Below are 27,745 nucleotides of genomic sequence, written 5' to 3' on the forward strand. Positions count from 1 at the left end.
AAGTCTTATGAATCCAGTGGTGTTGTAAGCATCTCAGCGTTGGCAGGGGTTTCCACGTGGCTTCTCCAGGTCCAGGGTTCTGGCTGCATCAGGGTGAGTCCATGTGGCTTCTCCTCAGGAATGTCTTGCAGGGAGTCAGCCTGGTCAGTAGAGTCTCCAGGGAAGTGAGCAGAGAGACAGAAACATGTTCCATCTCCAAGGAGTTCCCAGAATTCTCAGAAGGCCATGCCCACATATAGGCCTCATTGGCTATGACTTGATTGACAGACTAGATTCCACCCCTTCACTCTTAATCCTCTCAAGTCCCAAATTGACACCAGATTATATAACTACCACAAGGGTGGTGTTTAGAATCCATTCAGTGGCACTGTGGAAGAAAGGCCTGGCAACCTGCGTCTGCAAAGATTCCCAAACTAAACAACCTGCGGCCAGTGAGCTGATGCTGACTCAGAGCAATCCTGGGGGACTGAGTAGGACGTCCCCAGAGGGTCCCCAATACCGCCACCTTTGTGGAAGTGGACGGCCTCCTCTTTCTCCTTGAATTCTTAGTGTTAAGTCCACAGTACCAGGGGCCCTCCAGAAGTTGGTGGGAAGAGTCCATGACCTTTCTAGTCAGTTTCCCCATGGGACTGATGAAGCCCCCAGATGCAAGCAGTGGCAGTCTCACTGTGATTGGAGCCCAAGCACCTGGGAAGGAGAGACTGGAGGCGGATTCGGGCATTCTTCTTCGCATGAGCACACGAGGCTCTTGGAATAGTTCATGTCTAAGTCCATGCAGGTTTCTGGCTGTGTGTCCACTCAGTGGTCCAGCATTGAGTTTTCCTGGTACCTGGGGGCAAGTATTTGTCATTAGGCATCACCAAGTCCTCTAAACGACCCGGCGTGCAATGGAGCAAAAAACCACCCAGTCCGGCAGCATCCTCAGAGCCCGTCCTGTGTTTGAGCCCATTGTTGTAGCCACGGTGTCATTCCATCTCTTTATCACTGACCCCCAGTACTTCTCCGGTCGAGACTGATCCCTAGCGATACCATGACCATTGTATATGAGAGGAAGTCTCACCATCCTTCTGTCTAAGGAGCATTCTGGCTGTGCATGCTCTCGCAAGACAGGTTTGTTCACGCTTCTGGCCATCCACGTGCATTCCCTAGCCTTCACTGACATCGCAACTCGACCAATTCTTCTTCCAGCTCGCTTTTTACACGCTGATGAGGTGCATGGAAACACCATGGTTTGGGGCAGGCACACCTTAGCCCACAGAGTAACGGTAGCCACACAGTACCCCTGTGTCTCATTTGAAAGACCATCCTCTGGTCTCTGCACAGGTGCCCTATGAGCACAGTTCAGCATTCTGGAAGTCTTCTTCACTCCAGTGTTTGCTCGCGAGTAAATATGAACCCACCCAAGACAGGACTGACAGAAAGATCTGTTGGTTTTCAGTAAGCAAACCAAATGTCACAGGAATGAAACCAGTGCCAGCATTGGTTTCTAATACCAGTTGAGCTTTTATTCTTTCTTTAAAATTCTTCTTAAGTGAGAAAACGATTTCCCAGCAAACACATCAAAAAACACCTGGCTTCCCCCCAGCTAATTTCATTTTCTAGGAACACAGGGCACTTTCCTTTGTATTTTATTGGTGCTCAAAGGGATAGTGTAGCCAAGGAAGACTGCTGTGCGGATGGGTCCCCGTGGGTCTGACAGGATGCTGAGCTCGAGACTGCCCAGGCCCTACTAGGTTTCCACCGTTGCCCCGGTTGCCTGCGGGGCTGACATCTCAGGCCTCTGTGGGGAACCTTGGTAACAAGAGACCCCCACTACGAGTCATGTGTTATTTGGGAAAGGCGCTCATGAAATGTTGCCCACGTCTGTTATCTTCCCTGGCTGCAGCTGGCATTCCCAGAGAAGGCACGATCAAACCCCCACAAGAGCAGAACCCCAAACCCCAGGCTGACCAGGCAGGCTTTGCCTTGGCGCGGTGGCTGTCTCTGCAAGCATGGACTCCCTGCGGCGGAGGGAACGCAGGGTGGTTATTGCCCAGATGGACGTAACGTGGGTGCTGAGATTAGCTCAGTCCAGGATGTGGGCCAATAAAGCTCTTTGATGGGAAGCTGATGGACAAAGTGGACTTTGAACGGGGAAGAGAGGTGCTTCCAGGATCCACTGTGAACGCGTGGAGCCCGTGGGTTTGGACTCTTGACCCTCGGCCCAAGGTTGGCCGAGTCTGCCTTGATGCACGACCGAGGCAAGGCTTGGTGGTGCCCTACCAAACACCGGGCCGTTGAAAACCCTGTGGAGTAGAGCTCTCTGGTGACGCACAGAGTCCTCATGAGTCAGAGTTGCTCTTCTTGTTTTGTCAGTGACCACTGGCATGCTCGAGGTCAGGGGTGGGGGAGGTCCGGCCCACAGACCATATAAAACCCAAGAAATCATCAGTCCTAGCTAACACCGGACACCTCACCCAAGAGAAGTGGTTTCAAGCCATCACATTCCCCAAACCAAACTCACGGCCGTTGAGTTCGTGCTGACTCACAGCCGCCCTAGAGGACGGGGTGGACCTGCCCCTGGGGGCTCCAAGACAAGCTTTGATGGGAGCAGACAGCCTCAGCTCTCTCCCACAGAGGAGCTGGGGGGTTCCAACTGATGACCTTGCAGTTAGCAGCCTGAGACTTCCCATGTCATCACCAGGGGTCTTCGCCATTAAACGAGGGGTGAGTTGATTACCTGTTTGACCAGTCTGGCCCATAGACGACGTTATCAATAACCGAAGGCTCTTGCCAGAAGAAGGGAAAAAAAAAGGTTCTCCTCCCCCCGCTCTGAGTGCTCATGGATTTGTCAAATTGCATGCTAGTTGAGGTTATTTTGTTAGCTGCCCATTTACCGGGGGCTTAATGGCCTTGCCTAGGAAGGCCTTGATCCCCAGAGCGCATGCTGTCCCGCAGAGATCCTGTGCCTGCCTCCACGGCAGCTCCTTATTTCTCCCACGAAAGAGCCTTTGGCCCGGAGTGCCTTCAAGATGGACTGTGCAAGCCGGCACGTGTTTCTATACTCGGGCCGAAGTATTGTTTTTGAATCAAGAGGTGTGAGTAGAAACGTGGGTCCTGCCCATCTGCAGCCCCTCTGTTTATGCACTGGTCACAGTAGGGACTCTTCATGTGAGGGTGGCATAGGGGTGGCTGTGCCTCGATGGCACCCAGCAGCAGCAACGGGCACTGGGATGAGAGCCGGGCTTTACCATCAGCGGTGGAAGACCCCTGCGGGTTCCATTCGTCTCTGCCACTCCTGGGCCACCCTGAGTGGGAACTGGCTCGAGGACAGCGCGGTTGGGTTTGGTTGTGTGTCGAGGAGTTGAAGAGCCACGATTTTTAGTTTTACATTTCACAGTCGTGGGTGATCCCCAAGTTCAATCAAGCAGAAAATAACATGCGGGTGCATCTGTGGAGATTGGAACCCTCACACCTGGCGGTGGGGGGGGGCGACGACATGTACACCCACTGTGGAAAGACATGTGTCACCACCTCAAACTCCTGGGAATGGAGATTCCATACGCTCCAGCAATCCCTTTGCGGAGTCTTTGCCCTGCACAAGTAAGATCCATACCACCGACACATATAGATGCACACCCATGTGCATGCATCATGGCTCAGCTCACAATCGCAAGAAGACGGAAACCGCAGTGCCTATGAGCAGGCGAATGGCTAACGCGACTCTGGTCGGTCCCCACGACCGGACTACTACACATCACTGAAAATCCATGGCAGACCCATGAAGTACCTCCTGACGTGGACGGATCTTAGAACAACCTGCTGAGTGAGATTGCTCAGTCACAAAGCGCAGTTATCATCTGAGATCACTATTCTAAGTGAAAACGTCTATAGACGCTTGGGCATTGCATCAGGAAGACCGAAGAAGAATCGACACATTTGAATGATGGTGCTGGCAAGGAATATTGGAAGGACACGAACTGCCGAAAGAACAAACATCTGCCTTGGAAGGAATACAGCCAGAAGATGCTCCTCAGAAGTCAGAATGGCGCATCTCACGTACACGTTAGCAGGAGGGGCCTGTCCCTGAAAAAGGACATGGTGCTTGGTAAAGTAGAGGGCAACCAAAAGACACCTGATGGATGGACAGAGTGGCAGCAGCAGCGGTGGGCTCACGCGTCACAACAGGGGGAGGGTGGCCCAGGCCAGGCGGTGTTTCATGCTGGTGTCTGCAGAGCCCCTCGGCGGGGCGTCACAGCCAGCGCAATGGCATCTCACAACAACTCGGTTGGTCCCAATCTGCATTTTAGAAACAGCGGGTAACAGAGGGCACTGCACACGGTGCACTCCTGGTGTGCAGTGTGGTCAAGTCCATTCAGACGCCCGGGGACCCCCTGGACAGCAGAAAGAGCTAGTTTGAATCACCAGCAACCCACACCGCCCCAACCCACTGCTCCTGAGACCATGCCTCCTCCCGCGACCCTAGACGGGCTCTGGGACTGTAAATCTCTCCAGGGACGGAGAGCCTCCTCTCCCTCCCGCAGCATGACCGGTGGGTTCGAACAGCTGACATTGCAACACCAAACTCACAGGGCCATCAGAGCTCCAGTTCATTCCTAATTGAAAATTACTTTTCAATGAAAGGAGGTGATAAGGGAACCTCCCCCCCCACTCCTCACCCCGGGCAGCCTCATTACTGTTTCACATAGCAGATGGATCAGCAAACTGATCCAAGTTCTGCCAAACTCTCGTTTGTTCTTTAGACCTGACCTCCTTCCAATCAACACATCTGAATTTTCTTAAGCTTTTTTGGAACCTTTTTTTCTGTTTTGAGTGTTATATAAACTCTTTGGTCCACCCACTCAGTGAAATGTTATGACATATGAGGGGGAGGGGGAACCCTCTAAGCATTAATCAATGTGAGGTATTTGTTGCTTTTTCCACCGACCCCATCTTGCTTTCATCCTGGCGTGGCCATGTTGGAGACGTCGGCTGCCTGGTTAATTGGTCCATACACAACTGGGGTTGATCTCCTGTCTGTGCCTCCAGTGCCAGGTAGATTAATCAAACGAGTCACTGCTCGGCTGGGCGGTCACGCCGGTTCAGCTGTTTCTGCTGCAGGAACTGTGCCTCAACTAAAAGGCTTTTAAGCCCCGTTTGGAGAATAAACAGGATGACAGGCGTGTCTCTGAGGTGAGCCGTCACGAGTGACCTGCTTACATTTGGAAAGGGGCCTGTTTGTACGAGCAGGGATTCTGGCTCGCGTGCTGACCTACTGGCTTCTCTCCTTTTTCATGCGCTCCTTTTAGTGTTTGTGGAGAGCTGGCACTGCTGCCACCATAGGGACACACCGTCGACGTTGCCACAGCAGCCCGTGGAAGGTAGCGTAAGGGAGCCTCGCCCGGGCGGCGTAGTAAGTGACCCGTTGGACGGTCAACCACAAGGTCAGGTTTGATACCACACGCTGCTCGTGGATGAGGAAGGTGTTCTGCCCTCGTTAAATAGCCACAGCTTTGGAAACCCACGGGGGCGGTTCTACCCTGTCCTATAGGGTTGTCGTGAGTCAAAATTGACTCAGTGGCCGTGGGTTTAGCTTTCTGAGAGCGTTTGATTCTAAGGAGCCATGGTCATGCTGGTGGATAATCAATGAACTGCTAAGTTCAAGGCCAGTAGCTCAAAACCACCCAGCTGCTCCTTGGGAGAAAGAGAAGGCTGTGTGTTCTTTTACAGATTGACAACCTAGGAACCCCCAAAAAGGTCTTTGAGTCAGAACCTACTCAATAGCCATTGTTTGTCATTTGGCTCTTTGCATTTTTCCCAACTAAACCGGGAGGGAACAGCATGATAAATGGAGAAAGGATGGAAGTTGCCCTCAAGGATTTCATCTTGCATGGATCCAAAGTCAGTGTTCACGGCAGCAGTAGTCAAGAGGTCAAACATCTTTGGGTAAATAGGCTGCGCGAGACCTCGTCCGAGTGTTTAACAGCCAACGAGGTTGTGCGGAGAACCGAAGCGGGCCTGACCATTGCACTTTCCACCCTCTCATACGCATGTGAAAGGTAGACATTGAATAAGGAAGACCGGAGAAGACCAGAGGCCCCTGAGTGATGGTGCTGATGACGATGATGGAGAGTACCACGGGCCGCCACAAGACCACGCAGGTCTTGGAAGAAGTGACAGCCAGGACACTAGGACGGCGAGACTTGGTTTCACGTATTTTGGACACGTTGTCCAGAGAGACCAGTCCCTGGAGAAGGCCGTCATGCTTGGTAAAGTAGAGGAGCAAGAAAAGAGAGGCGGTCCCTAGACAAGATGGATGGATACTGTGGCTGGTGCGGGGTTGGGTGGTGTTTCCTTCTGATGTTCGTAAGGTCGCTGTGATTTGGAAGCAACCTGACGCGGCACTAACAACAAAGTGTGTCCTTGTCATTGGAGGGCAATGCCGTCATGAGACCGATTGGGACATGCCTTACTTTTACACCAATAACACGTGGCCTGGGTTCTGCTTCTTGTGTGTGTGAACGGAGCAACTTCCTCATTCATTAGCTTCCAGTGAGTGCTGTGTGCAGGATAAGTGTGTGTGCACTATTTGCACGATGTGTGGTATGTGCAAATGTGATGTGTTTTCAGATTAGTTCTTATTAAATTGTAGATCTGACTTTTAGCAGTCTAACTTTTAATCTGCTATGCCACCAAGGCTCTTGGTATGTGTGTGTATATGCATGCATATGTACACCCACCCACCCACACATAGATATGTAAAACAAAACAAAACAAAACCTCATTGCCATCGGGTTGATGCCGGTGCAGCCTGACCCTGTAAGTGTAGAACGGCCCCTGTGAGTTTCTGAGACTGTAATTCTCTCTGAGTCGTTTCCTGTCTTCCATTAGATCAGACTCAGGACTTATTTTGGGCCAGGGGTTCCTGAGTGATGCAAATAGCTAACATACTCAGCTACTAGCCCAAAGATGAGCAGTTCAGACCCACCCAGAGACACCTTGGGGTTAAGGCCTGGTGAGCTCCTTCTGAAAAATCAGCCACAGCAACCCTCTGGAGCACCGGCTCCTCAGACCCGTGGTGTCACCTTGAGTCGTGGTTGGCTCCATGCATAGCACCTGGTCTCTCTGCAAAGCATTCAAGCTCGGTTGTATGTCCCAAGACAGAAATCCCAAAGGGGAAGACAGGCATATACGGGGCCATCTCAGTGCCATAGCCAGTGCTGTCTCAGATGCGTTCCCCGGGGCCCTGTGGGCATACACGTCTGGGGTAGACTAGCAGGGGAAGAGGACCCGAGACAGCAAGGGGTATCAGGAAGGACCTCTCCCAAGGAGGAGATGGCCTCTGAATTGGTCTTCAAAACGGAGTCGAAGTTAGCTGAGAAGAGAAGGGAAGCCGGGCAGTGGCGGTGAAGAGCTTGTCCAGACTGGAAACAGGGCAGCAAGAGTGTGTGTAGGTGTGGGCTGCAAACACGGCTCTGGGGCCTGGGTCTGTACATTCTTAGGGAGGGAGGCCAACTCAGGCAGAGAAAGATGTTCTAAGGAGCGTAGGTGGCTTCCTCCTGGGGGAAGTCTCAGACAGGGAGAGTGCTTTGGTCTTACTTGCTGTGGGGTCAGATAAGGGCTGCAGAGTGGACAAGGGAGGCCGGCAGCCAGTCTAGGGCGAAACTGACTTGCAAATGGGAAGTGCTAGGCATTATGGAATCAGGAGTATGACTTCAACCAACGGCGGCAGAGAGCTCTCAGAGCATCTTCTGAGATTCTGAACGTGAACATCTAAGCCTGCTGGAGAGACGTGGGCATGCAGATGAGCTTCCTACTCACGGACTAAGCAGTGAACTTGCTATGTAAATGGCCTGACATCATCAATAGTTATGGCCCTGTTCCTGTCCCTGTAAGACCCTGGGGAGAAGACTGTCCGCAGGTTGGCTTTAAGGGGTGTGGGAACCATCGTGAGGAGCAATCACAGGGAGGAGGCCTTCCTTGCCGAGCGACTCCACCGTGAGACAACCTCCAGTGGCCTCTCCTTGGCAGGGTCTGAAAGGCCAGAGCCAGAGAGCAGGCCACCGTTTCCAGAGTTTCCCCTGGGAGCAGTTTTTCGTGGAACCCAGTAGATTCGAATGGACCTCCATGCTTAATGAAACCCGTGGTTTTCCTCCACCTCCCCTGCTTCTCCCGACTCACCACCCTCTCAAGGGCCGTGGCTTTCTCTGAGTGTCGTGGTCTTTATTGTGGCCATGGCTGGAGCCCTGGCTTCCCTCCTAGACGATTCTGACCAGAGAGAAGGCCCGTGGCTGGCTCCCTGTAGAGGGTTCGGAGCCTCTCTATGATGTTGGCAACCATCTCGTCGATCGCCCGCTCAAGGTGACCCCAAGCACAAAAGAATAAAATGTTGTTGCTAGGTGACCTCTCTCATGCATGGGGATCCCACATACACAGTTGGCAGTTCTAAACCACTAGCAGCGCCTTGGGAGAGAGAAGAAGCTGACTGCTTCCATAGACATGTACGGAAACCCACAAGGGCACTTCTTCTCTGCCCTTTCAGGGTGGCTGTGAGTACGAGGGACACAAAGGCAGAGAGTGTCCTTCTGGCTCGGATCTCCCTCTCATGAACCCAATACGCTCCTCTGTTCACAGACCAGAGTGATGCGCTGCTGTAAAGACGAAGCATCTCCTCCTGCTGAGTTAGGCCCAAACTCAAAACCTCATTACCATCGAGCAATTCCCAACTCCTAGCGGTCCTACAGGACAGAGTCGAACTGCCCCTGTGGGTCTCCGAGAAACTGCATCTTTCCACAAGGACACAGCCTCATCGTTCTCTCTCAGAGTGGCTGGTGGGTTTGAACCACTGGCATTGCAGTTAGCTCAGAGCGCGAGTTAGGTCGGTCCAGAGATTATCTGAGTGCCTGCTCCGTGCCAGCTCCTTTGGTAGACAGTGGGGTGACGTTGTGAAGAAAACCCTCTCTGGCTCCTGGCCCTTGGGGGCCGAGTCACAGAGGGGAAATGATGCTCGGCCACATGGGGCACCCTTTGCATCTCTCCCCCTCACCCCCTCCATCATGTTGTCATTTCCCACTTTAGCCCCTAGAGCTGTTTGGGGAAGGGGCTGGCCACCACCTGCGAGCCATCAGGCGGTACCCCGGCGTGAGCATCTGGAAAACTGTGTGAGGGGCTTTCTTTCCCTGAACATTGGGTGTGTGGGTGTGAGCACAAAAGAAACATCACCTGGACCCCCAACTGCCCCCCTCCCCTTACTGGGTGGTTTGGGGCAGGGGAGGGGGCAGGAAGCAAATGCCTCCTTCCCCAGTTACCGTGGCATCTGGAAGAAATAGAAAAATGATGATTTCCTAATTGCTGTTGGAGTGCACGAAATCAAGGCCTGTGTGTATTTTATACTCCCCCCCCCACCCCCCACCCCGGAGCTGACAAAAGGCATTGTCCACCCCACCCCACCTGCATTAAAGAGCCCAGCTAACCACCCATAAGGCCCGACGTGAGCAAACCGTGTACACGTCTGACTCAGCCGGAAGTTCGCCCAGTGGGAGGATCCCCAGGGTGCAGCGGCTGCATTGCACATTGCCGGCTGCTCACTGCTGGGTCCGCCAAGGGAAACCACATCCAGAGACGGAGGAGGCTGTCAGCTTCTGTTAAATCAACAGCCTTGGAAGACTGATGGGCAGTTCTGTTCCAGCCTACGGGGTCGCGATGGGTCGGATCTCCTGGAAGGCAGGGGCTTTATCTCACGGGAGACACACCTCACGGGGTCTCCACACATCCAGCTTTGCTGCCAATCTTCTACACGGCAGTGAGGGGTTGTGTGGTTAGTTCACTACCATCTCTGTGGCCTGAGCCCTGATGGCACTGGGTTACGTGTGTGGTCGCTAGCCAACCACAAGCTCAGCCGTTTCAAGCCGCCAGCGTTTCCCCCACCTTGGGGAAGAGACGAGGCTCCCTGCTCCCCTAAGGATTTGCAGCCTCGGGAAACTTTCACCAAGGGACGGTTCCACCCGGTTCTATTGGACCCCGGTGAGTCAGAATTGACTCCACAGCGGTGAGTTTGGTTTTGAGTTGTGACGGTGCTGGAGCGTGTCGATTTCTCTTTGTTCTATTAGTGATGTTGCTTCCTTCTGTAACCCGCGAATAAGGGTTCCAGCCAGAGTGCTCCCTGGAAGCATCCGCCGAGACTTTGTCGCTGGTACTTTGGACGCGTTATCTGGAGAGACCGGTCCCTGGAGAAGGACAGCATGCTTGGCCGTGGAGAAAGGCTGAGAAATAGAGGCAGGCCCTCAGTCAGAGGAGCTGACATGGTGGGTGCAGTGAGGGCCTCAAACATTTGTGAAGATGGCCCGGGATCTGCTGGGGCTTCCTTCTGCGCAGGGGGGTCGCCATGGGTCGGAACTGACGCCATAGCACTTAACAACCAACAAGGAGTCTAGATCCACACAGAAGACCCTGACAGCCAAAGCTCTTCTCTCTGCTGGCTGGCTGGCTGGCTGGCTGGCGCGGGTCCCTGCGATACTCCTGCTGCACAGAATGTCTGCGAGCAAGTCATAGGCTATGGGCTCATTACCTGGCTGGCTGAACAGATGCATCAGCTGAGTTCTTTCCAGGAATCAGGCCCCTGCTGAAGTGGCCTTGCGTTTGCCTTGTAGGAAGAGCTCAGGTTTTAAACATTTCCAGTGGGGCTGGGAGCGGTGGGGGCCAGGCAGTGCCTCTGAGCATTGACTGATCTGACTTAACGGGCTGCAGATAGCTTCTTGGACGCCCGTCAGGTTAATCTGTTCATTGATACCAAAGAGTCTTTTCCTTTGGCTGAAAGCGATGGCCTTCAGTTTAACCAAACAGCACCCTCCTGAGAGGTCTGTAACTCACGGCCAGGGAGTCCATGCTGACTCGCAGCGCCCCTGTGAGGCTCAGACTGTCACTGCTGAGGGGAGTAGAAAGCCCAGTCTTTCTCCCATGGAGCTGCTGGTGGTTTCGAACTGCTACCCTCTTCCATTGGACCCCTGTGAGTCAGAATTGACCGGACGGCGGTGAGTTTGGGTCTGAGTTCTGAACATTGCTAGAGCGTGTCGATTTCTCTTTGGTCCACAAGTGACGTCACTTCCTTGTGTAACACACGATTAAGGAATCCCTGGGGATTGCAGCCCAACTCGCAACCACCGCACCACCAGGGCTGCATCAGAGTTCGGTAGCTTCAGGCAAGCCCCCGTGTCAATAAGAAGGTTCCAGAGAATTTGTCTGATGTCCGTGAAACCGGCAAGAGGAGGTTGTAGCTGTTAAAATGGTTCTGGTCCACCAGTTGTTTAAAAGTTCATTTTCATGCCATTTCTTTTTGTACGTGGCGACTGAGGTGGCACGCTTTGGGGATCTTTTTTTTTCCTTTCTGCAGCAGCAGACAGATAGCAAGCCTGTTCTTTTTCGTACTTGGGGTTTTTAAAGATGGTTGGGTTTTGATCCGTTTCTACCCATTTTTCCTCAGCCAGCAAAACAAACAGGAATTCCACTTGTATCCATTGCATCCACATTGAGTGATCTGTTCCCTTTATATCGATTTTTGGAGACGAGACTAAGAGGAAGCACTCTTTCCAGTATCTGAAAGAAAGCGAGCAAATCTCTCAGGTTTGATCTTGCTGGAAGAGGTGATAAGGCTGCCGGGGCTGCAGGCTTCCCAGGTGTTTGTGATTCATGCGCGTGAACAGCTGACGTCGTTTTAGGGTTGAGGACAGATTGAGCTAATGGCACGGTTCCAGTCAGGGGGTCCTGGTGGCATAGTGGGCTACATGTCGGGCTGCTAACTGCATGGCCAGCAGTTCAAACCCACCAGCCACTCCATAGGAGAAAGGAACCTTTCTCCTCTTGTAAAGTGTTCAAGCCTCCTTTGAGACAGCACTGTCCTGTCCTGTAGGGTTACTACGAGATAGGATCGGCTTGAAGGCAGTGAGCTAGGCTTTGTTTTGGCTTAGTTATTCAAGGAGTGTCCTGGGCGGCACGTATGTGGTAGCGTGCTGTTAACGGAAAGGTTGGCACTCCAAACCCACATAGAAGGGCCTCTGCAGAAAGGCCTGGCGACCTTCCTCTGATAAAACAGCTACTGAAAACAATATGGGGCAGTGTTCTGTTCTGGCACACAGGAGGTGGCCCTGGGTCAGAGCTCAGCACACAAGGCACCGAGTGGCCTGTCAGAAAACACTGGGGTCTTATGAAAGTCCAGCGTTAGAGGGGAAACCTTCCCATTTCTTTTCTCCTAGTGTCAGCCAGGCAATGCTGCTGAAGAATGAGTGCCCTGGGCGACCCTACACGTCTCATTCTTCCTCACACATTTGCTTCATGCTCCAAACATCCCCATGCCGGCCCCACAGTCTTGCCCCCGGGTTCCATTAGATGCGTATCCCGGCTTAGTCCACACAGATCATGCTTCACCAGGTCTCTGTAGTCAGTCGATGGCTGTTGACAAGTCCTCTCAGTGGTACTCATGTTAGGGTGCTGTCAGAAGGAGGTCCCAGCAAAGCAGCGGCTTCTGGGGACTTCTGCAGGGCCAGTTTCATTCCGGGCCAAGAAGTTGGTTCACTAGGTGTTGGCGACCCACTGGGGATTTAATTGAAGGACACGGGACAGTTACAGGGGGCGGGGGCAGGCAGACTGCTTATGAATTTGTTTTAAGATCTTTGAAATGGCTTCGGTGAGGGAAGGGCCAAATCCTTCGTGCCCAGGATTTGTGTTGCTTTCTCACAGTGTCAATACACCTGTTCTTTCTTTGAGGTCTCCAGAGAATTTCACTGGGAGTCCGGACCCCATGGGTTCTCCGGCCCTGACCTTGCACCCTCTGGTTTCCTTCTGGTCCCTTTGCTCAGGTTGAACAGGAGCATAAGCCCAGTCCCTTGAGGGTGTCCACACTGCCTGCTGCCCGGTGTGGTGTCAATCCAATTGCTCAGAAGGCTTCAGGGAGCGGTTGGGGGATGGGAACGCCTCCCTCAGCAGTGGAGACGCTTAGCGCTTTGTCCAGACACGGTAGCTTCACGTTCTGACCATTTTGTTTCATAAAAGTTCCTAAGGTTTTGTGGCAATCCGTTTGGACTTACCTCATGCGCGCTACCCCTTTCCTCACCCCATAGGCATCAGAGCTGTGCCCACTGTGCACTGCGCTCACGCTGACGCAGGTAGGCAGACCTGTCAGTACCGGCTGCGTGCAAGGCGCATTGTTGCGGATACAGGGGGTTTAACGCTGCAGACAGCATTCGCCATAGGAGAGCTCCCTGTTTTGTTTGCGTGTGCATGTGCTTACTGCTCTCTGTGTTAATATGAGTGTGAATGTTGTTTACACATCATCAAGTCGGTTCTGACCCATAGCGGCCCTACGTATACAGAAGGACACTCTGCCCGGTCCTCCCCATCTGCATAGTTGTTCTGTTTGAGCCCGGGGCTGCAGCCACAGTGCCCGTCCATCTCACCGAGGACCTTCCTCTTTCTCGCTGCCCCTCCACTTTATCAAGAGAACGTCCTTCTCCAGGACGGGTCCCTCCTGACCGCATGTCCAAAGTGCGTGAGACACAGCCTCACCTCCATCCTGCCTTCCAGGAAGCAGTCTGGCTGCACTCCTACCAAGACAGATTTTTTTGGTTCTTTTGGCATTCTGTCGTTCTTGAATATCCTTTGTCGAAACCATCGTTCAAATGACCGTGAGCTAGTCCCATGGGGAACAAGGGCTTCAGGTTTGAGGCAGGGGCCTTGGTGGCACCAGGGTTAAGGACTCAGCTACTAATAGAAACGCCGGAGGTTGGAATCCACCGGAGAGCAATCTGCTCCATCTGACCTCCTGTAGGTTCGCAAGGGAGCAGGAGAATTCGTGTCCACACCAGCCCAAGGCCGCTGGCCGCCAGGCAGAGATCAGACATGCCTCCACCTCCATCTTCCTTTGCCTTGTTCTGACACCAATTGCTCCTGCCGCGACACTCCGCTTCTCTGCTGGGTTCCATAATTCATGGCCGGGGCCCACACCGATCTCACAGACAGCAGTCACCATGACGGGAGACAGTCAGGGAAGTCACAGGTTACCACAAGCCAGGATCAGAAAGGACGAAGGCCCACAGCAACACCTCTCCTTAGCCAGTCGTCATGTCTCTCCTTGGTCTCCTCAGCCACGTGGTCCATTGACTTATGCTTCCAGGGCCCAGGAAGCCAGCCCACGGCTCGGTGGTCTCCCAGCCTCACGGTCTTGACGCTGATCCTCTGCTCTGTCTCGTGGTCTTCTGGCCTCAGCCTAGGGTGTCAATGTGGTAGGGCCGGTGACTCTCCTCCTCTGCGATTCCCTGGAACGCTCTCTCTTCTGGTGACTGAAAGGCCTCTTTCTTATAGCCAGGGGGCTGGCAAAATGGACCCATCTCCCAGGGGGAGTGCTCTGCACCGCATCTGCATGGTACCGTTCAGTCCCTCGGTGAGAGGAGCAGAGATGGCTAGAAGTGCCCGAGTCGGTCATTGCACTGCCCCCAGCACAGCCCGAGCACAGGGCAGTTCGATTCTGTCACGCAGGATCGCTGTGCGTGATGATCAGTTCAACGGCACCCCACCACCCCAGCAGGCTGGAGAAGATGTGGATGCAATGGAAGAGGAAAGATGTTGTGTGACGAATCCCCGTCCCCCACCAACAAATCCTACTCACACATCATGGAAGACCAAGAGAAGGCAACAGGAGGGACCATTTATTGCTCACGTCACCGCGGTGCCGGTGTCCGGATCTGGGCAGCTTGCCTCCTGGGTGCCATTGGTCTCTTGGTTGGTTGGCTTAGGACCGAGGGAAGGACCAGCTGCAGACAGGCTGCTTCCCAATCTTCCAAAGCAACATACCGGTACGGTTTGGCCAAATTTCGCCGTCGTCATCAGAGGGCCTTTCGTTCCAGGCTCAGGTGACAGGTGCAGACACCCTCCCATCAGACACCTTGGTCACCGTCAACTCTCCCTGGTGCATGAGCTCCCGACAGCTGGTCCTGAAGGAGCCATCAGCTTGCTCTGAGACGTCAAAACTCCACCAGTTCTCAGCGTCCCTCCGGGTTCTGCTGCTTCTCCCCACCTCCCCTGCAGCAGAGGTCAGGCGCCTGGTTTCGAAACACCAGTGAGGTTTTCAGAGAAGTACAATCAATGAATGTTTGCTTCAAGAAAGGCAGACACTCCTGAGAGGGTCTCTGGGCCTTCATAAAGCATTTCAAGGAAGCAGGGTATCAGATTAATGCTTTCTGTGTTAAAAACATTAAGGAATTTAAATGTGTTATTCTAATCCCCGCTTCAGCCTGGGAACAGAAGGATCTAATATCGTGCCATAAAGCCCGAGCCTTCCCAGACAGCTCCCTCGCTCTCAGCTGAGGGCAGGGAGAAGCTTACGATAGCCAGTGGGTTTCAGTCCGCACAAAGCCGGGGTAACTCACGACATGCAGCCTCGTTAAATTCTTACAGACGATGCTGTTGGCCCGGATGGCAGTGCAGTCGGTGACTGTTCAGTGGCGGTGTTTGATCTGCAGGAGGAAGATGCTTGTCTGGGCAATGCTTTCATTGTGCTGGTCTTGGGCAGCCCGTACAATTGTCACCAACTTGAGTCCAGACTCCTACCTCCCAAGCCCCCTCTCCGGGTGGGCAGCTTCCAAAGCCCTTTCTCGGTTGCAGAGTAAACTGATCTTGAGCAGACGGGCTGCCCTCTCTTGTTTTTTTGTGTGTTTTTTTTTTCAGAGGGGCCTTTTCCAGGAGTCTCAGCTGCAAGGGGGCCTTGATGGCTGGAGTATCACTTGTCGTCCAGATAAGAAGAATATCACATTTCCCTCCGTCTCACAAATCTATACGAGTGCTTGATCTCGAGCATCTAGTATATACACAGGAGGTGGAATGAAGTTACCAAGCAGGTAGCAGAAATGTGCAGTCCGGAACACATGCATACACGCCCCCACGGAAGATAGATATGTATACGTGTCTGTGCGTGTGCGCATATGTATGTGCATATTTACAAAACACCAAACTCACTGCCATCGAGCAGGTGGAAAGGGCAGCAGTTTGAAACCACCAGCCGGGTTGTTTTACTCCTGTCCAGGTTACAGTCTGGGAGACTCACAGGGGTAGTTCTACCTTGTCCTGCAGGGTCGTGGGCCTTGGTGATGTAGTGGTTCCACATTGGTTTGCTAATCAAAAGATCTGCAGTTTGAGACCACCAGGTGCTCCACAGGAGAAAGACGGGGCTTTCTACCCCCCACTAACGAGCAGCAGTCTCAGAAACCCACAGGGCCACTTCTACCCTGCCCTGCCACTGTGAGTTTTCATTGACTGAACAGCAGTGAGTTTGTGGTGTGTTTTGTCTCATTTTTGTTTTCTGGTCCTATGGGGTTGCCATGAGTCAGAATAGATTCAATGTAGTGAGTTTTGCTTTGGGGTTTAGTTGGTTGAACCCTGTGGGCCCCCAAGTAGAGTGAACAGTTAGCACACTCAGCCTCTAATCAACAGCTTAGCAGCTCCAACCTCCGCCAGCCTTGGCTTTGAAGATAACCCTGGCCATCTACTTCTGAGAAACCGGCCACCTGACACTCCACGGAGCACGGCTCCACTTTGACACCCGTGGGATTGCCGGGAGTTGGAGTCCACAGGCTGGCCATGGGCTAGTTGGTCGATAAACCTAACCCCGTGACTCATTCACCTTTGTTTCCCAGAGGGCTGCTGGGTCACAGGAAGGGTCATCACTGGTTCAAGGTCCTATCTCTGATCAGGAGATCCTGACATCTCCTTGTCTTCAGCTGGCCAGCTGCACGCCTTGTTTGTGCTCTGTGCCCATAGTGTAGGGCTCCCACAGAGGCGTGCGAGAGGGGGCTGGAATGGGATTGTAGACTGAAATCAGGGCGAGAAGAGCCCATAGACGGTGATGGTGGTGTTAGGTGCCTTTGAGCCAGTTCCAACTCAGCCACTGCCTGTGTGCAGCAGAGAGAAACGCTGCCCGGTCCTGCGCCCTCCTCTCAATCATTCAAGTTGGCATCCGTGTTGAAGCCACTCACCAATGTCAGTCCATCCCACTGAGGGGCCTTCTCGTTTCCGCTGACCTTCTACTTGGCCAGCCCGATGTCCTTTTCTAAGAGGTTCCCACAGCTGAAGACTTTGTTTGGATGAGTGGCATCCGCCAGTGTTCCTGAGATCATCGACAATGACTTGATAAGTCGTCCAAGGGCCTGTGCAAGCTGATACACTGGGGCTAAGGGTCAGCTCTGAATCGTCAAAGCTTTGTAATCCAAAGAGGGAGGGAACAAGAGGGCCGGGGCTCATGGCGTAGCCTTTCCCAGGAGAGTCCAGCATGCAGCAAAGAATGCTACCAGATGGAAGGCAGTAGGAGCTGTCGAAAAGAGCCCTGAATGGTTTTCAGGATATCGGGAGAACATAGAATCAACACTTCCAGACCTGCTGGTTAGGAAGTCTGCAAACCACGCCAAGACACCGGCAAAGGATGGCATTCTGACCTGCTCTCTGTTGGACACTAAGTGTAGATCTTACAGTGTAGTGGGTGACATGTTGGGCTGCTAACCCCAAGGTCAGCAGTTCAAAGCTGCCAACCAACCCACAGGAGGAAGATGAGGCTACCTGCTCTTGTATGGATTTACAGACTTGGAAATCCTCTACAGGATGGCTGGGAAAGAATCGGTGTCAGAATGAGCTCCAGGGCAGTGGGGTGGCTAGTTTGGATGTAGACATAGGTTCCCAAATCTATTTGGCCTACCTCCCTCCCCGCCCCCTCCCTTTTCAGGAGAAAGGAACTACTCAGCAAACTCACACACCCCGGCAATTAAAAATTGTGTGCTATAGCCCATCATCGAGGTCTCTTCTTCTACAGGCCCCTTGGGTTATTCCTGTTGCCTTTGCACCCGGTGGGGGGTGGCATCGCCCACTTTGGGAAACAATGACCTAGATCAGTGATCTTCCAACTTTCTGTATAGCCCTAGAGAGGAAACAGAAGGAGAAGTCCAATCCTTAAAAATCCTTTAGAGAATTTGGCTCATGAGTATGTGCAGCGGCTCTGGTTAACGTCCCTGGGTGCCCCCCTGAATGGAAGACCTGTCGTCCCCGCTGACACATCCGAGCATCACGGGAGAAACACTAGTCGATGTCCAGCCCTTCTTTCACAAGTGATTTGGCCGGGCTGGTGTTTGCTGGCGCCACGTAGCACGTGCAGGATTTGGGAAAGTGCTCGGAGACCAGGCCCTGGTAGTTGTTGTTATGTGCTGTCAAGTCCGTTCTGACTCATTGCAACCCTGTTGACCACAGAGCAAAATACCGCCCTGTCCTGTGCCAACCTCACAAGTGTTCTTATGTTCCAGCCCAGTGCTGGAGCCGCCGTGTCAATCTCTCTTGTCGAGGGTCTTCCCCCCGCCCCTCTGTTTTACCAAGCATGGGTCCTTCTCCAGGGGCTGGTCCCTCCTGATAACTCTCCAGAGCACATACTTTGTTATCAGGGCCTTTGTAGAGGAGCGAAATCAATGGGTCATCGCTCATTCTGCAAATGCTTTTACCAAAGGCTTTGCTTAAGTGTTCAGATTTGAAATAACCATATGGGATCGATTTCTAAATGTCAAGAGGTATTGCAGGATACCTCCATAAAAGAGGTATTCTAGGATACTAAATGTTAAATATATATGCATATATTTCTTGTCCATATATGCATATATTATATAATACCAAAGGAAAACCTGTTTCTCATTTTAGAATCCATCATGCTAGCCATCCAAATGGGCAGAACAATTCTGCAGGTGGTTAAAGGTCTTTGATTCATATTTGTATTCAATGCCTCTTGCTGGCGCGTTGTTTGGGCTCACAGCAATTCTGTAGGACAGAAGGACACCTGTCCCACAGAATTCCCATTGTTGGCTAGCCACCTGCAAGGGCGCGTTATGGGTCCCAGTCTCTGCCTGTTCAGTGAGCCGTGGAGCGCTTTTACCACTGCACCACCAGAGTCTCTCTCTCATCACAGTGCCCCCCGATAGGTTATAGAGGTGCCACCAGACCTAGCTTGGCTGAGGTGTGGTCTGGATTTCCTATTTTATGACTTGAATTTGTACTGTGCTGGGAACACTCATAAAATGCAGCACACGGTTCCAAGTCATTCATCAGGATTAAGCAAGCGAGGGCTGGTGGTGTGGTCACCGCCGTCCTGAAATCTTTCACGTGGCTGAGGCATCAGGGTGCCCGTTGTGTTCTGTAGAAATTAGCTCTTGGCATCTGCTTCGGACCCCTAGAGTGTGCTAGGCTTATGTCTTCTCAGGACATTGCTGGTGAGGGGATAATAAATCCTTGATGAGAATTTCATGCTTCTAGGACACTGCGCTATGACTTGGCTTAGATACGCCTGTCAGGTTTCTCCTCAAGTTTTGGTCTTTGGGAATAGACAGCTGGTGGATATTTCTACACTGTGCTTTCAGCCATCTGAGCCATTACTCTTGTTGACTTCCGAAAGATACAGCTCCCAGGGCGGCCAGTGTCCTGAGTCTGGCTGCTGGGCTCCTTGTTTCCCTTGGGTTGGCTTAAAGCTAACCCCCCAAATAGAAGGGTCAAGAATGTTGACCTCAAAGGAAACCTTCGATCTGTGAGCTGCTTTTTCCTTCCACCATCACGGTCGGTCCTCCACCCCAGAACCCTACCGCAAGATGACCCTATGGTTGAGCTTTCAAGGCCACAAGGGCAGCCTGTCTGCCCCTCTGGCTCTCCTAAGCCCTGTGACACCTCTGACTCCCTTGTAGGGACTTTCTCTCCCCAGACCACAACAGCTGACAGGTCAGTCCGCTTTAGGTGGCCTCCTGCCTCCGTCCGAGTTACGTCTCTATTTCTTCCTTGTTCTCTGGTGATACCTTTACAAATGCAGATGAAAAATAAAGAGGATAATTACACGATGAGACCAGGATTGTTATCAGGTGCCCTCTAGTTGGTCCAGTTCACGGTGACCTTGCGACAGCACAGTGAAACCCTGCTCGCTCCTGCACCATGCTCACTGTTCGTTCTGTTTGAGCTCACTGTGCAGCCGCACTGTTCCTCCGTCTCTTTGAAGGCCTCTTTTTCACAGACGTTCTTCTTTTCCAAACATGGGGTCCTTTTCCAGGGACTGCTGTCTCCTGAGAATCGGTCCAAAGTAAGTCGGATAAATCTCGCCATCCTTGCTTCCAGGGAGCATTCTGGCTTTACTGCTTCCAAGACCGATTGGTTCCTTCTACTAGTTCTCCGTAGTATTCTTCACCAACACCATAATTCAAACCATTCATTCGTCTCTGGTCTTCCTCATTCATTGTCCACCTTTCACACGCATATGAGGTGATTGAAAATACCATGGCTTGGGTTCAGACTCACCTTAGTCTTCAAAGTAACATCCTTGCTCTTCAATATTCTAAAGAGGTCTTGGGCGGTTGGTTGGCCCCAAGGCAGTATGTAGTTTGATCTCTTGAACTGCTGCTTCCATGACCATTGACTTGTTCCAAGCAAATGGAATCCTAGTGATGTAGTAGACCTTCATGGATAAACAGTTGCATGCAACATGTAGTATTGTGGAATCAGAGAGACTCGGCATTTTTGTGGAGGTGTCCAGGCTTTGGGGAACTCCTGGATTCACAGGGTCTTGGTGGTGCCGTGTTTCACCAATCAGGAGCTAACCCTTACGGTGATTTGAGCCCACGACCAGCACTGCGGGAGAAAGCTGTGACCGTCTGTTTCCCTAAAGATTCTCACCCATTGCCATCGAGTCACCTATATAGGGTTTCCAAGACTACAGATATTTACAGGAGTGCACCACTTCATCTTTCTTCCACGGAGCCTCTTGTGGGTCTGATCTGCTAACCTTGTGGTTAGCATCCCAACACCTAACCCACACAGCCTTGGAAACCCTCTGGGGGCAGTTCTGCTTTGTCCTGTAGTTTTCCTGTGAGTTGGAACCTCACTCAATCACTGCCCTCAAGTCAATTCCGACCCGTACTGATGCTATAGGACAAAGCCTAACTGCTCCCTGTGGGTTTCCAAGACTGTAAATCTTTATGGAAGCAGATTTACCAGGATAGGTAAATCTATAGAGCCAGTCACTGGATTAATGGTTTCTTGGGGGGATGTGGGGCATGGCAGGTGAGGTTGCGGGGAAATGGGGAGCTAATAACATTGAATCGAAGAATGAAGAAAATGTTCTACAATTGATTGTGATGATGACTGTACAACTCTTCTTAATATGATGGAACTATTAAATTATGTGATTTGTAAATTATGTGCCAATAAAACGTTTGTTTTAATAAAAAAGAAAGCCGCACTTGTAGGATCTTGGAGGGAACATGCCCTTGTGTGTTAGAATCTGCTTACGATCCATCAGGTGAATAACCGCAAGCCAAGCTCTCAGGGAGGTGAGGTCAGGCGCCCGGAAGGTCAGCATAGTGTTTGATACCTTGGATGGGAAGCATGTGCCACATGCTGCTCTCAGCTGTCCAAAAGATCAGACTGGGAGGCTGAACCTGGACACACGCCAATGAAAGAGTGCTGGAGAGATCTGGGATAGCTAGCCACCGGACCCGGGGCTTTCTGAGCCCTGGTCTGATTGCAGACTTAGTGTTGGAGCATCCCCAATATCTGAAAGAGGAAGCGCGCTCCTTCTGGCCCAGCTCGGAGGGCCCAAGGAGTGCTTTGAAGGATGCTTAACAAGAAAGGAAGAGCCGTAATCATAATTTCTAGCGATTGAAGCTTTCCCAGGAGACAGTGGAGTCCCGTCCTGGTGAATCCACACGCAGCCTGATGAAAGGGGTGTTGGATCGCACGTGGCTCGCTCCAAAGGCCTTCTCAGCCCCACGAGTCTCTTTTGCTAACTTCCTAATTGATTTTCCTTTGAAACAGAACAAAGGTTTTCTTGAGTACCCATACTTTGAATTCAGCCTGCTTCCTTTCCTGAGTTTAAATGCAAGGTACCCTTCAGGTTAGTCTGTGGGGGCCGTGGGGGTGCAGTGGTTAAGTGGTAGGCTGCTAACCAAAGGGTTGGAGGTTCCAACCCACCAGGCAGTCTGTGGGCAAGATTGATTGATTGATTGATTGGTTGTTAGGTGCCTTCAAGTTGACTCCAACTCATAACAAGGCTGTGCACAACAGGAGGAATCCGTGTCCAGGGCGGCTCCGTCCTCACAACTGTTCGGTTTGACCCCATGGTTGCAGTTACTGGGTCAATCCATCCCCGTGAGGGTCTTCCTAGTTTTCTTTGACCCTCTACTTTATCACACTTGATGCCTGTCTCTGGGGCCATGTGGTCCCTTCTGACAGCATGTCCAGAGGATGTGAGAGTTTGTCTAGGCAGCATTCTGGCTGTCCTTCCCCCCAGGCAGGATTGAAGGATTTTCTGGGGGTCTGGGGTGTTTCAGCAGTCTCCACCAGCACGAGATTCAGAGACATCAGTCCTTATCAAGTTTCCCTTATTCATCGACCCGTTTCTCCATGCAGCGTTCCCATCCATTGGCCAGTTTTCCTATGGTTTTAGGATAGAGCTCTACCCTATCCTGTAGGGTCCCTATGAACTGGAGTCCACTCCAGGGCGTCAGGTTGGGCTTTGGGGGTTTGGAATAGGTATTTTATGGGATGAAGGCCATAGGAGAGGTCCTTCCTGGGGAAGGGGGGCTTTTGTGCCCATTCTGCTTCGTAAGTCCAGTATTCATAGACAGACACTCACTGCCATTGAGTGGATGCCAACTCATAGAGACCTTATAGGACAGGAGAGCAGAACTTCCCCTGTGGTTTTCTGAGACTGCTTTACAGGAGTAGAAAGTGACTGGCAAGGAAAACATGTAATAAATACTTGGTTAATGACTAAGAAGAATTATGTGTGTTTCCCTTTCTAAAAGGAGTCCCTGATGGCTCAGAAAAGTAAGCACTTGGTCCCTCATAGACTGTTTTTAAGGTTTCAGTGGAAAATGGAGTCTGTTTGCCTGAACTTGTTACAGAATAACAGACCTGCCTTTAGAGTTCTCTGGGGAACAGAGTCCCAGGAGGGTGGTTTCTTTTCTTGTTTTGAGGGGTTTCTTTCAGGCACTGCCAGCACACCGATGAGCGCCCCAGCAAAGCCTTTCTTTTCCTTTGTGTGTGCACTTCAGGGAGCCAGGAGCTGCCCAGTAACGTTCCAGATTTACATATCAGCGTTAATGCAAATCACTGCCATCGAGTCAATTCTAACTCATTGCGACACATGGGACAGAGTAGAACTGCCCCCATGGGTTTCTGAGACAGTAACTCTTTATGGGAGCAGAAAGCCTCCTCTTTCTCCCACAGAGAGGCTGGTGGTTTCAAACTGCTGACCTTGCCATTAGCAGCCCTGACCCTAACCCACTACGTTACCAGGACTCTGTAAATGTCTGCAAACTCGGGTAGAACTTAGAAGCCATCAGTCCTTGAGCTCTAGAAGATTGGTCCTGCTGTTTCTTTGCTGGGTCTTTAATTCGGAACAGATGCTTGCTTAGGACCCACGTGCTGTGCTTTGGTGTCTGGGCTCCCCCATCGGGACTTGAGGGTTGGTGAAAAGCCGTCGGCCATCTCTGATCTGGGGTGGAAACCCAAAGGGCTCCTCACTGTGTGCAAAGGCAGCTCCGATCGCCCAGTTGGAGCTGTGCTGCTCTGTCAGGCCCATCGTAGTCGCCCAGCTAAGCCTGCGATGCTCCTCCTTGGAGCCTTCTGCCTCTTGGTAGAGCGCCTTCCTTTGCTCGAACTCCAGCCCTTCCCGAGTCCTGCCAAGTTCCGTTTCCCACCACAACAGTCGACTTCCCAGGCAAGTCCCTGGAGTGCCTAGGTTGATCAGCCAACCCCAAACGGGCCTCCTTGAGCACTCTCCTTTCAGGCTTTCCACCCAGGAAGCTGCCGACAGACGGCCTGGGTTTCAGCTCGGCTTCCAGTTGTGCGTCTCATCGGCGGCGCTGGTGCTTGCTTGAAAGCCACCCACTCCTGCGTTCTGAGCACTTCCTTGGCACACGAGAGCCTCACACGCAGTTAGGGAGTCTGGAGACGGTCCAGCCTGCTGCCCCTTGGAATGCAGCTCCATGAAGATGACAGCGGTGTCCCCGTTCTTCTCTTTCAGAGTGTCTCCCCTGCAGAAGTCTGAGATAGTCGATGTGGTGAAGAAGAGGGTGAAGGCCATCACACTCGCCATCGGGGATGGGGCCAACGACGTGGGCATGATCCAGACTGCCCACGTGGGCGTGGGCATCAGCGGGAACGAGGGCATGCAGGCCACCAACAACTCCGACTATGCCATCGCGCAGGTAAGGCTCATCCTGCTAGAAGAACTGAACTGGGGCCGGAGGCCTGGGGTGAACTCTCTGCCCCATCGCAAGGGACTACCATCTCTTTCTGGAGACGTCTAGCTGGGGCCAACTGCAAGTGTGGGTTTCTCTGTTTTTTCAGATCTAGTGCATTTTAGGGGTCCTGCAGGAGCCCTGGTGGCATAGTGGTTATGCTTTCGGCTGCCAAACTGGAGGCCAGGAGGTCAAAACCACCAGCTGCTACAAGAGAGAAAGATGAGGCTTTCTGCTCTCAGAAAGAGTTACAGCCCAGAAAACCAGAGGCAGGTCTATCCTATGCTATAGCGTCACTATGAGATGGAATTGGCTCACTGGCAGGGAGTTTGGTTTGGTTTGGTACACAGGATCATTATCAGCAGAACTGACTTAAAAGCCACTAACAGCAATATCAAGAATATAACAAGGATTTGTAGACGGAGACAATGATGTCCTAACACACCAGACACACACACACACACACACACACACACACACACACAGTACAGTAGAGGCATATTCAGAATCGACTCCGTGACAGTGAGTTTGATGTTTGGTTTGATCATCTTGATAACATCGGAACACCAAATCTTTATCCTGCCGGGGAGGCTGGTGGCTGCAGACTGCCGACTTCTCAGCTAGCAGCCATTCACTTAACCACACGACCACCATGGCCAGACTCCTACACGACAAGGTGTAGTTACCCTGTGCCAGGCCTTTGACTGCTCAGCCAGTGCTGCCTCGTGCCCCTCCAGTGGCGCCCAGGCTTTCCAAGAACCCATTGCCTTAATCGCATGAATATAAAACTTTCAAGTTAAAATCAAGTTCAAGAGCCACATGCCCAATCTCTAGGCTGGTCCTCCATCGCTTCTGCCTCCATCCACCACCTCCAGGTTCCAGCAGGGAGAGTCCTGCATGGACGCACCTCACAGCATCCCCTCCACTTCCTCCCACCCACCCCAGCACTGTGAATGCACCTGCCGAGGTACTCCAAACTCCTACTGACTGACGGAGAATCCGGCGTCTCCCCTTGTTGCATTCCCATTCATTCTCAAGGTCGGTCCTGAAGGAAGGAGGAGAAGGAGTTCAGTTGATACAGGTGGGAAAACTGGGCCTCTCTCCCTCACAACCCCCAATCAGGTGACCTGCTGCAGGCATCAGAAGGTGGGGACCAGAGAAGGTGGGGGCTGGGGGCTGGGCACACTGTGTGGGTGTGTCAGAGAGAGGCCATGAGCACGTGTAGCCCAGCACACCTGCCTGCTTCCTTTCCCCATGCAACTGCTCCTCCGCCCCTGGGACCCGTGCTTCCTGCGGTGAGTCAGAAGCCCCCTGTGCTGTCCGCCCAGCATTATTAAATACTTGAGTTATAGCATCGTGCGGCTGCATGGGGTCTGGGGAGGTTTCCTAGGAGTTCCAGGCAAATATTTGCCTGTCTTTTCCTCGCAAATGTCCAGGGAAGGGAGTTTCCATGCAATTCCTTATTGGAACTGAGTGCTAAAGGGATGTGGAATCCTGTCCCATCAAGCTCTGTCAATGGAAAGGCTCCCAGAAGGGTGGAGCACGGAGGGAGCAGGGTTGGGTAGTTCTAGTTGGTTTCTGGGGGTGCTTGCTCTGTGTTGTTCACCCCTCCAGTATTATCATTGCCTTGGCCCAAGGAACTAGTGACTGGTCTTTGTCGTCTCCTGGTTGTGGCTTTTTATGAGTAGGCCGCACCACATGATTCCAGGGCGGTGGTCTTCCCTGGCTTTCACACCCTTTACCCCATGTGTTAGTACAGGTTGGCTAGAGAAACAAATCCAGAGACACGCATATGTGTGTAATGAGAACTTTATATCAAAGCGTTATTATATATTAAGAAAACATCCCGGCCAAGTCCAGATCAAGTCCATAAGTCTGATATTAGCCCATATGTCTGAAACCAGTCTATAAATTCCTCTTCAGACTCATGCAGCACATGCAGTGACGCTGAATGCAGGACGATCAACAGGCCAGTGGATGGACAGTCTAGTGCAATGGTTCTCAACCTGTGGGTGGCCACCCCTTTGGGGGTCGAATGACTCTTTCACAGGGGTCGCCCAATTCATAACAGTAGCAAAATTACAGTTATGAAGTAGCAACGAAAATAATTTTATGGTTGGGTCGCCACAACATCACATGAGGAACTGGATTCAAGGGTCGCGGCATTAGGAAGGTTGAGAACTACTGGTCTAGTGAATCCAGTGGAGATGGAAGCATCTCAGTGCTGGCAAGCGGTCTCCACATGGCTCCTCCAGCTCCAGGGCTCTGGCTCCATCAGCATAGCTCCATGTGTCTTGTGTGCAGGAAGACGAAGCAGAGAGTGTGGGTCTGGCCTCCAGTGAGCTATTTATCTTTGTATAGCCTCCAAATAAAGTCCTCAACCTGTGACCTGATTGACAGGCTACACGCCACCCCTCACTCTTAATCGTCTTCTTGACCCCAGATGATGTAACGACCACACCCCGTCATGCACGTCCTCTGCATTAACTAAGCTGGACCGGATGGAGCAGAAACTGGGCCCTATGAAGAAGAACACGGCATCGGCATGGGAGGATTAGCAACCTGCAACATGCAGGTGACACAGCCTTGCTTGCTGAAAGCACTGAAGATGTGAAGCACTTGCGGATGAAGATCCAGGACTGCAGCCTTCGGTGTGGATTACAGTGTAAAGAAGACCCCAATCCTCATACCTGGACCAATAGGGCCCATCATGATAAAGGGAGAGAGGATCGACGTTGTCAAGGATTTCCTTTTGTTTGGGTTCACCATCTCTGCTCACCACCAAAGCAGCCGTCAAGCAATTCCACACCGTGCTGGGCACTGAATAAGGAAGACCAGAGAAGGATCCCGGCATTTGATTGATGGTGCTGGCGAAGAATCTTGAAGGTACCATGGACTTCCAGAAGAAGGGACAGTTCTGCCTTGCAGGAAGTCCAACCAGAGCACTCCTTAGAGGCACGGGTGGTGACTCTTCATCTCACATCCTTTGGACATGTTGTCAGGAGACAGACGAACTGAGGACGACTCAACAAGACGCATGGATGCAGTGGTGGCCACAGCTGGGTGCAAACACAGGAACAATTGTGAGGATGGCATAGGAATGGGCAGTGTGTGGTTCTGTTGACATGTCTCCATGAGTCAGAATCCACTCGGTGGCACCTAACAATAGCAGCAGCCCTGTAACTACTAGGAGCCCTGGTGGCATGGTGGTCTAAACCGTGGGCTGCGAGCTTCAAGTCTGTTGGTTGGAGCCCATTGGCTACTGCGTGGGAGAAAGATGCTACTGTCTGTTTCTGTAAAGATTTACAGCCTTAGGAACCCTACAGAGCAGTTCAGCATTGTCCTATGGAGTCAGAGTGGACTCAGTGACAGTGGCTAATAGAGCAGTGGCGCAGTGGTTCAGTACTAGCTTTCTCACCTCCCGTGCAGGAGACCCTGGTTCAAGTCCAGGCCAATCCACCGCACGCATGACT

General features: G+C 52.2%; 1 protein-coding gene across 1 annotated transcript in view; it reads left to right on the plus strand.

The window, feature by feature from the left end:
* Window positions 1-27,745, plus strand: part of ATP8A2 (ATPase phospholipid transporting 8A2) — a 616,683-nt gene that overhangs the window by 344,638 nt on the left and 244,300 nt on the right. The window contains exon 24 of the mRNA XM_045293987.1: window positions 24,056-24,239. Coding sequence (XP_045149922.1) covers window positions 24,056-24,239 — 184 coding nt within the window. The remainder of the gene's footprint in view (window positions 1-24,055; window positions 24,240-27,745) is intronic.

Source organism: Echinops telfairi, unplaced genomic scaffold, assembly GCF_000313985.2.
Source record: "Echinops telfairi isolate 266 unplaced genomic scaffold, ASM31398v2 ScPeMD7_2565;HRSCAF=3150, whole genome shotgun sequence".
In the NCBI taxonomy this organism is placed as follows: domain Eukaryota; kingdom Metazoa; phylum Chordata; class Mammalia; order Afrosoricida; family Tenrecidae; genus Echinops; species Echinops telfairi.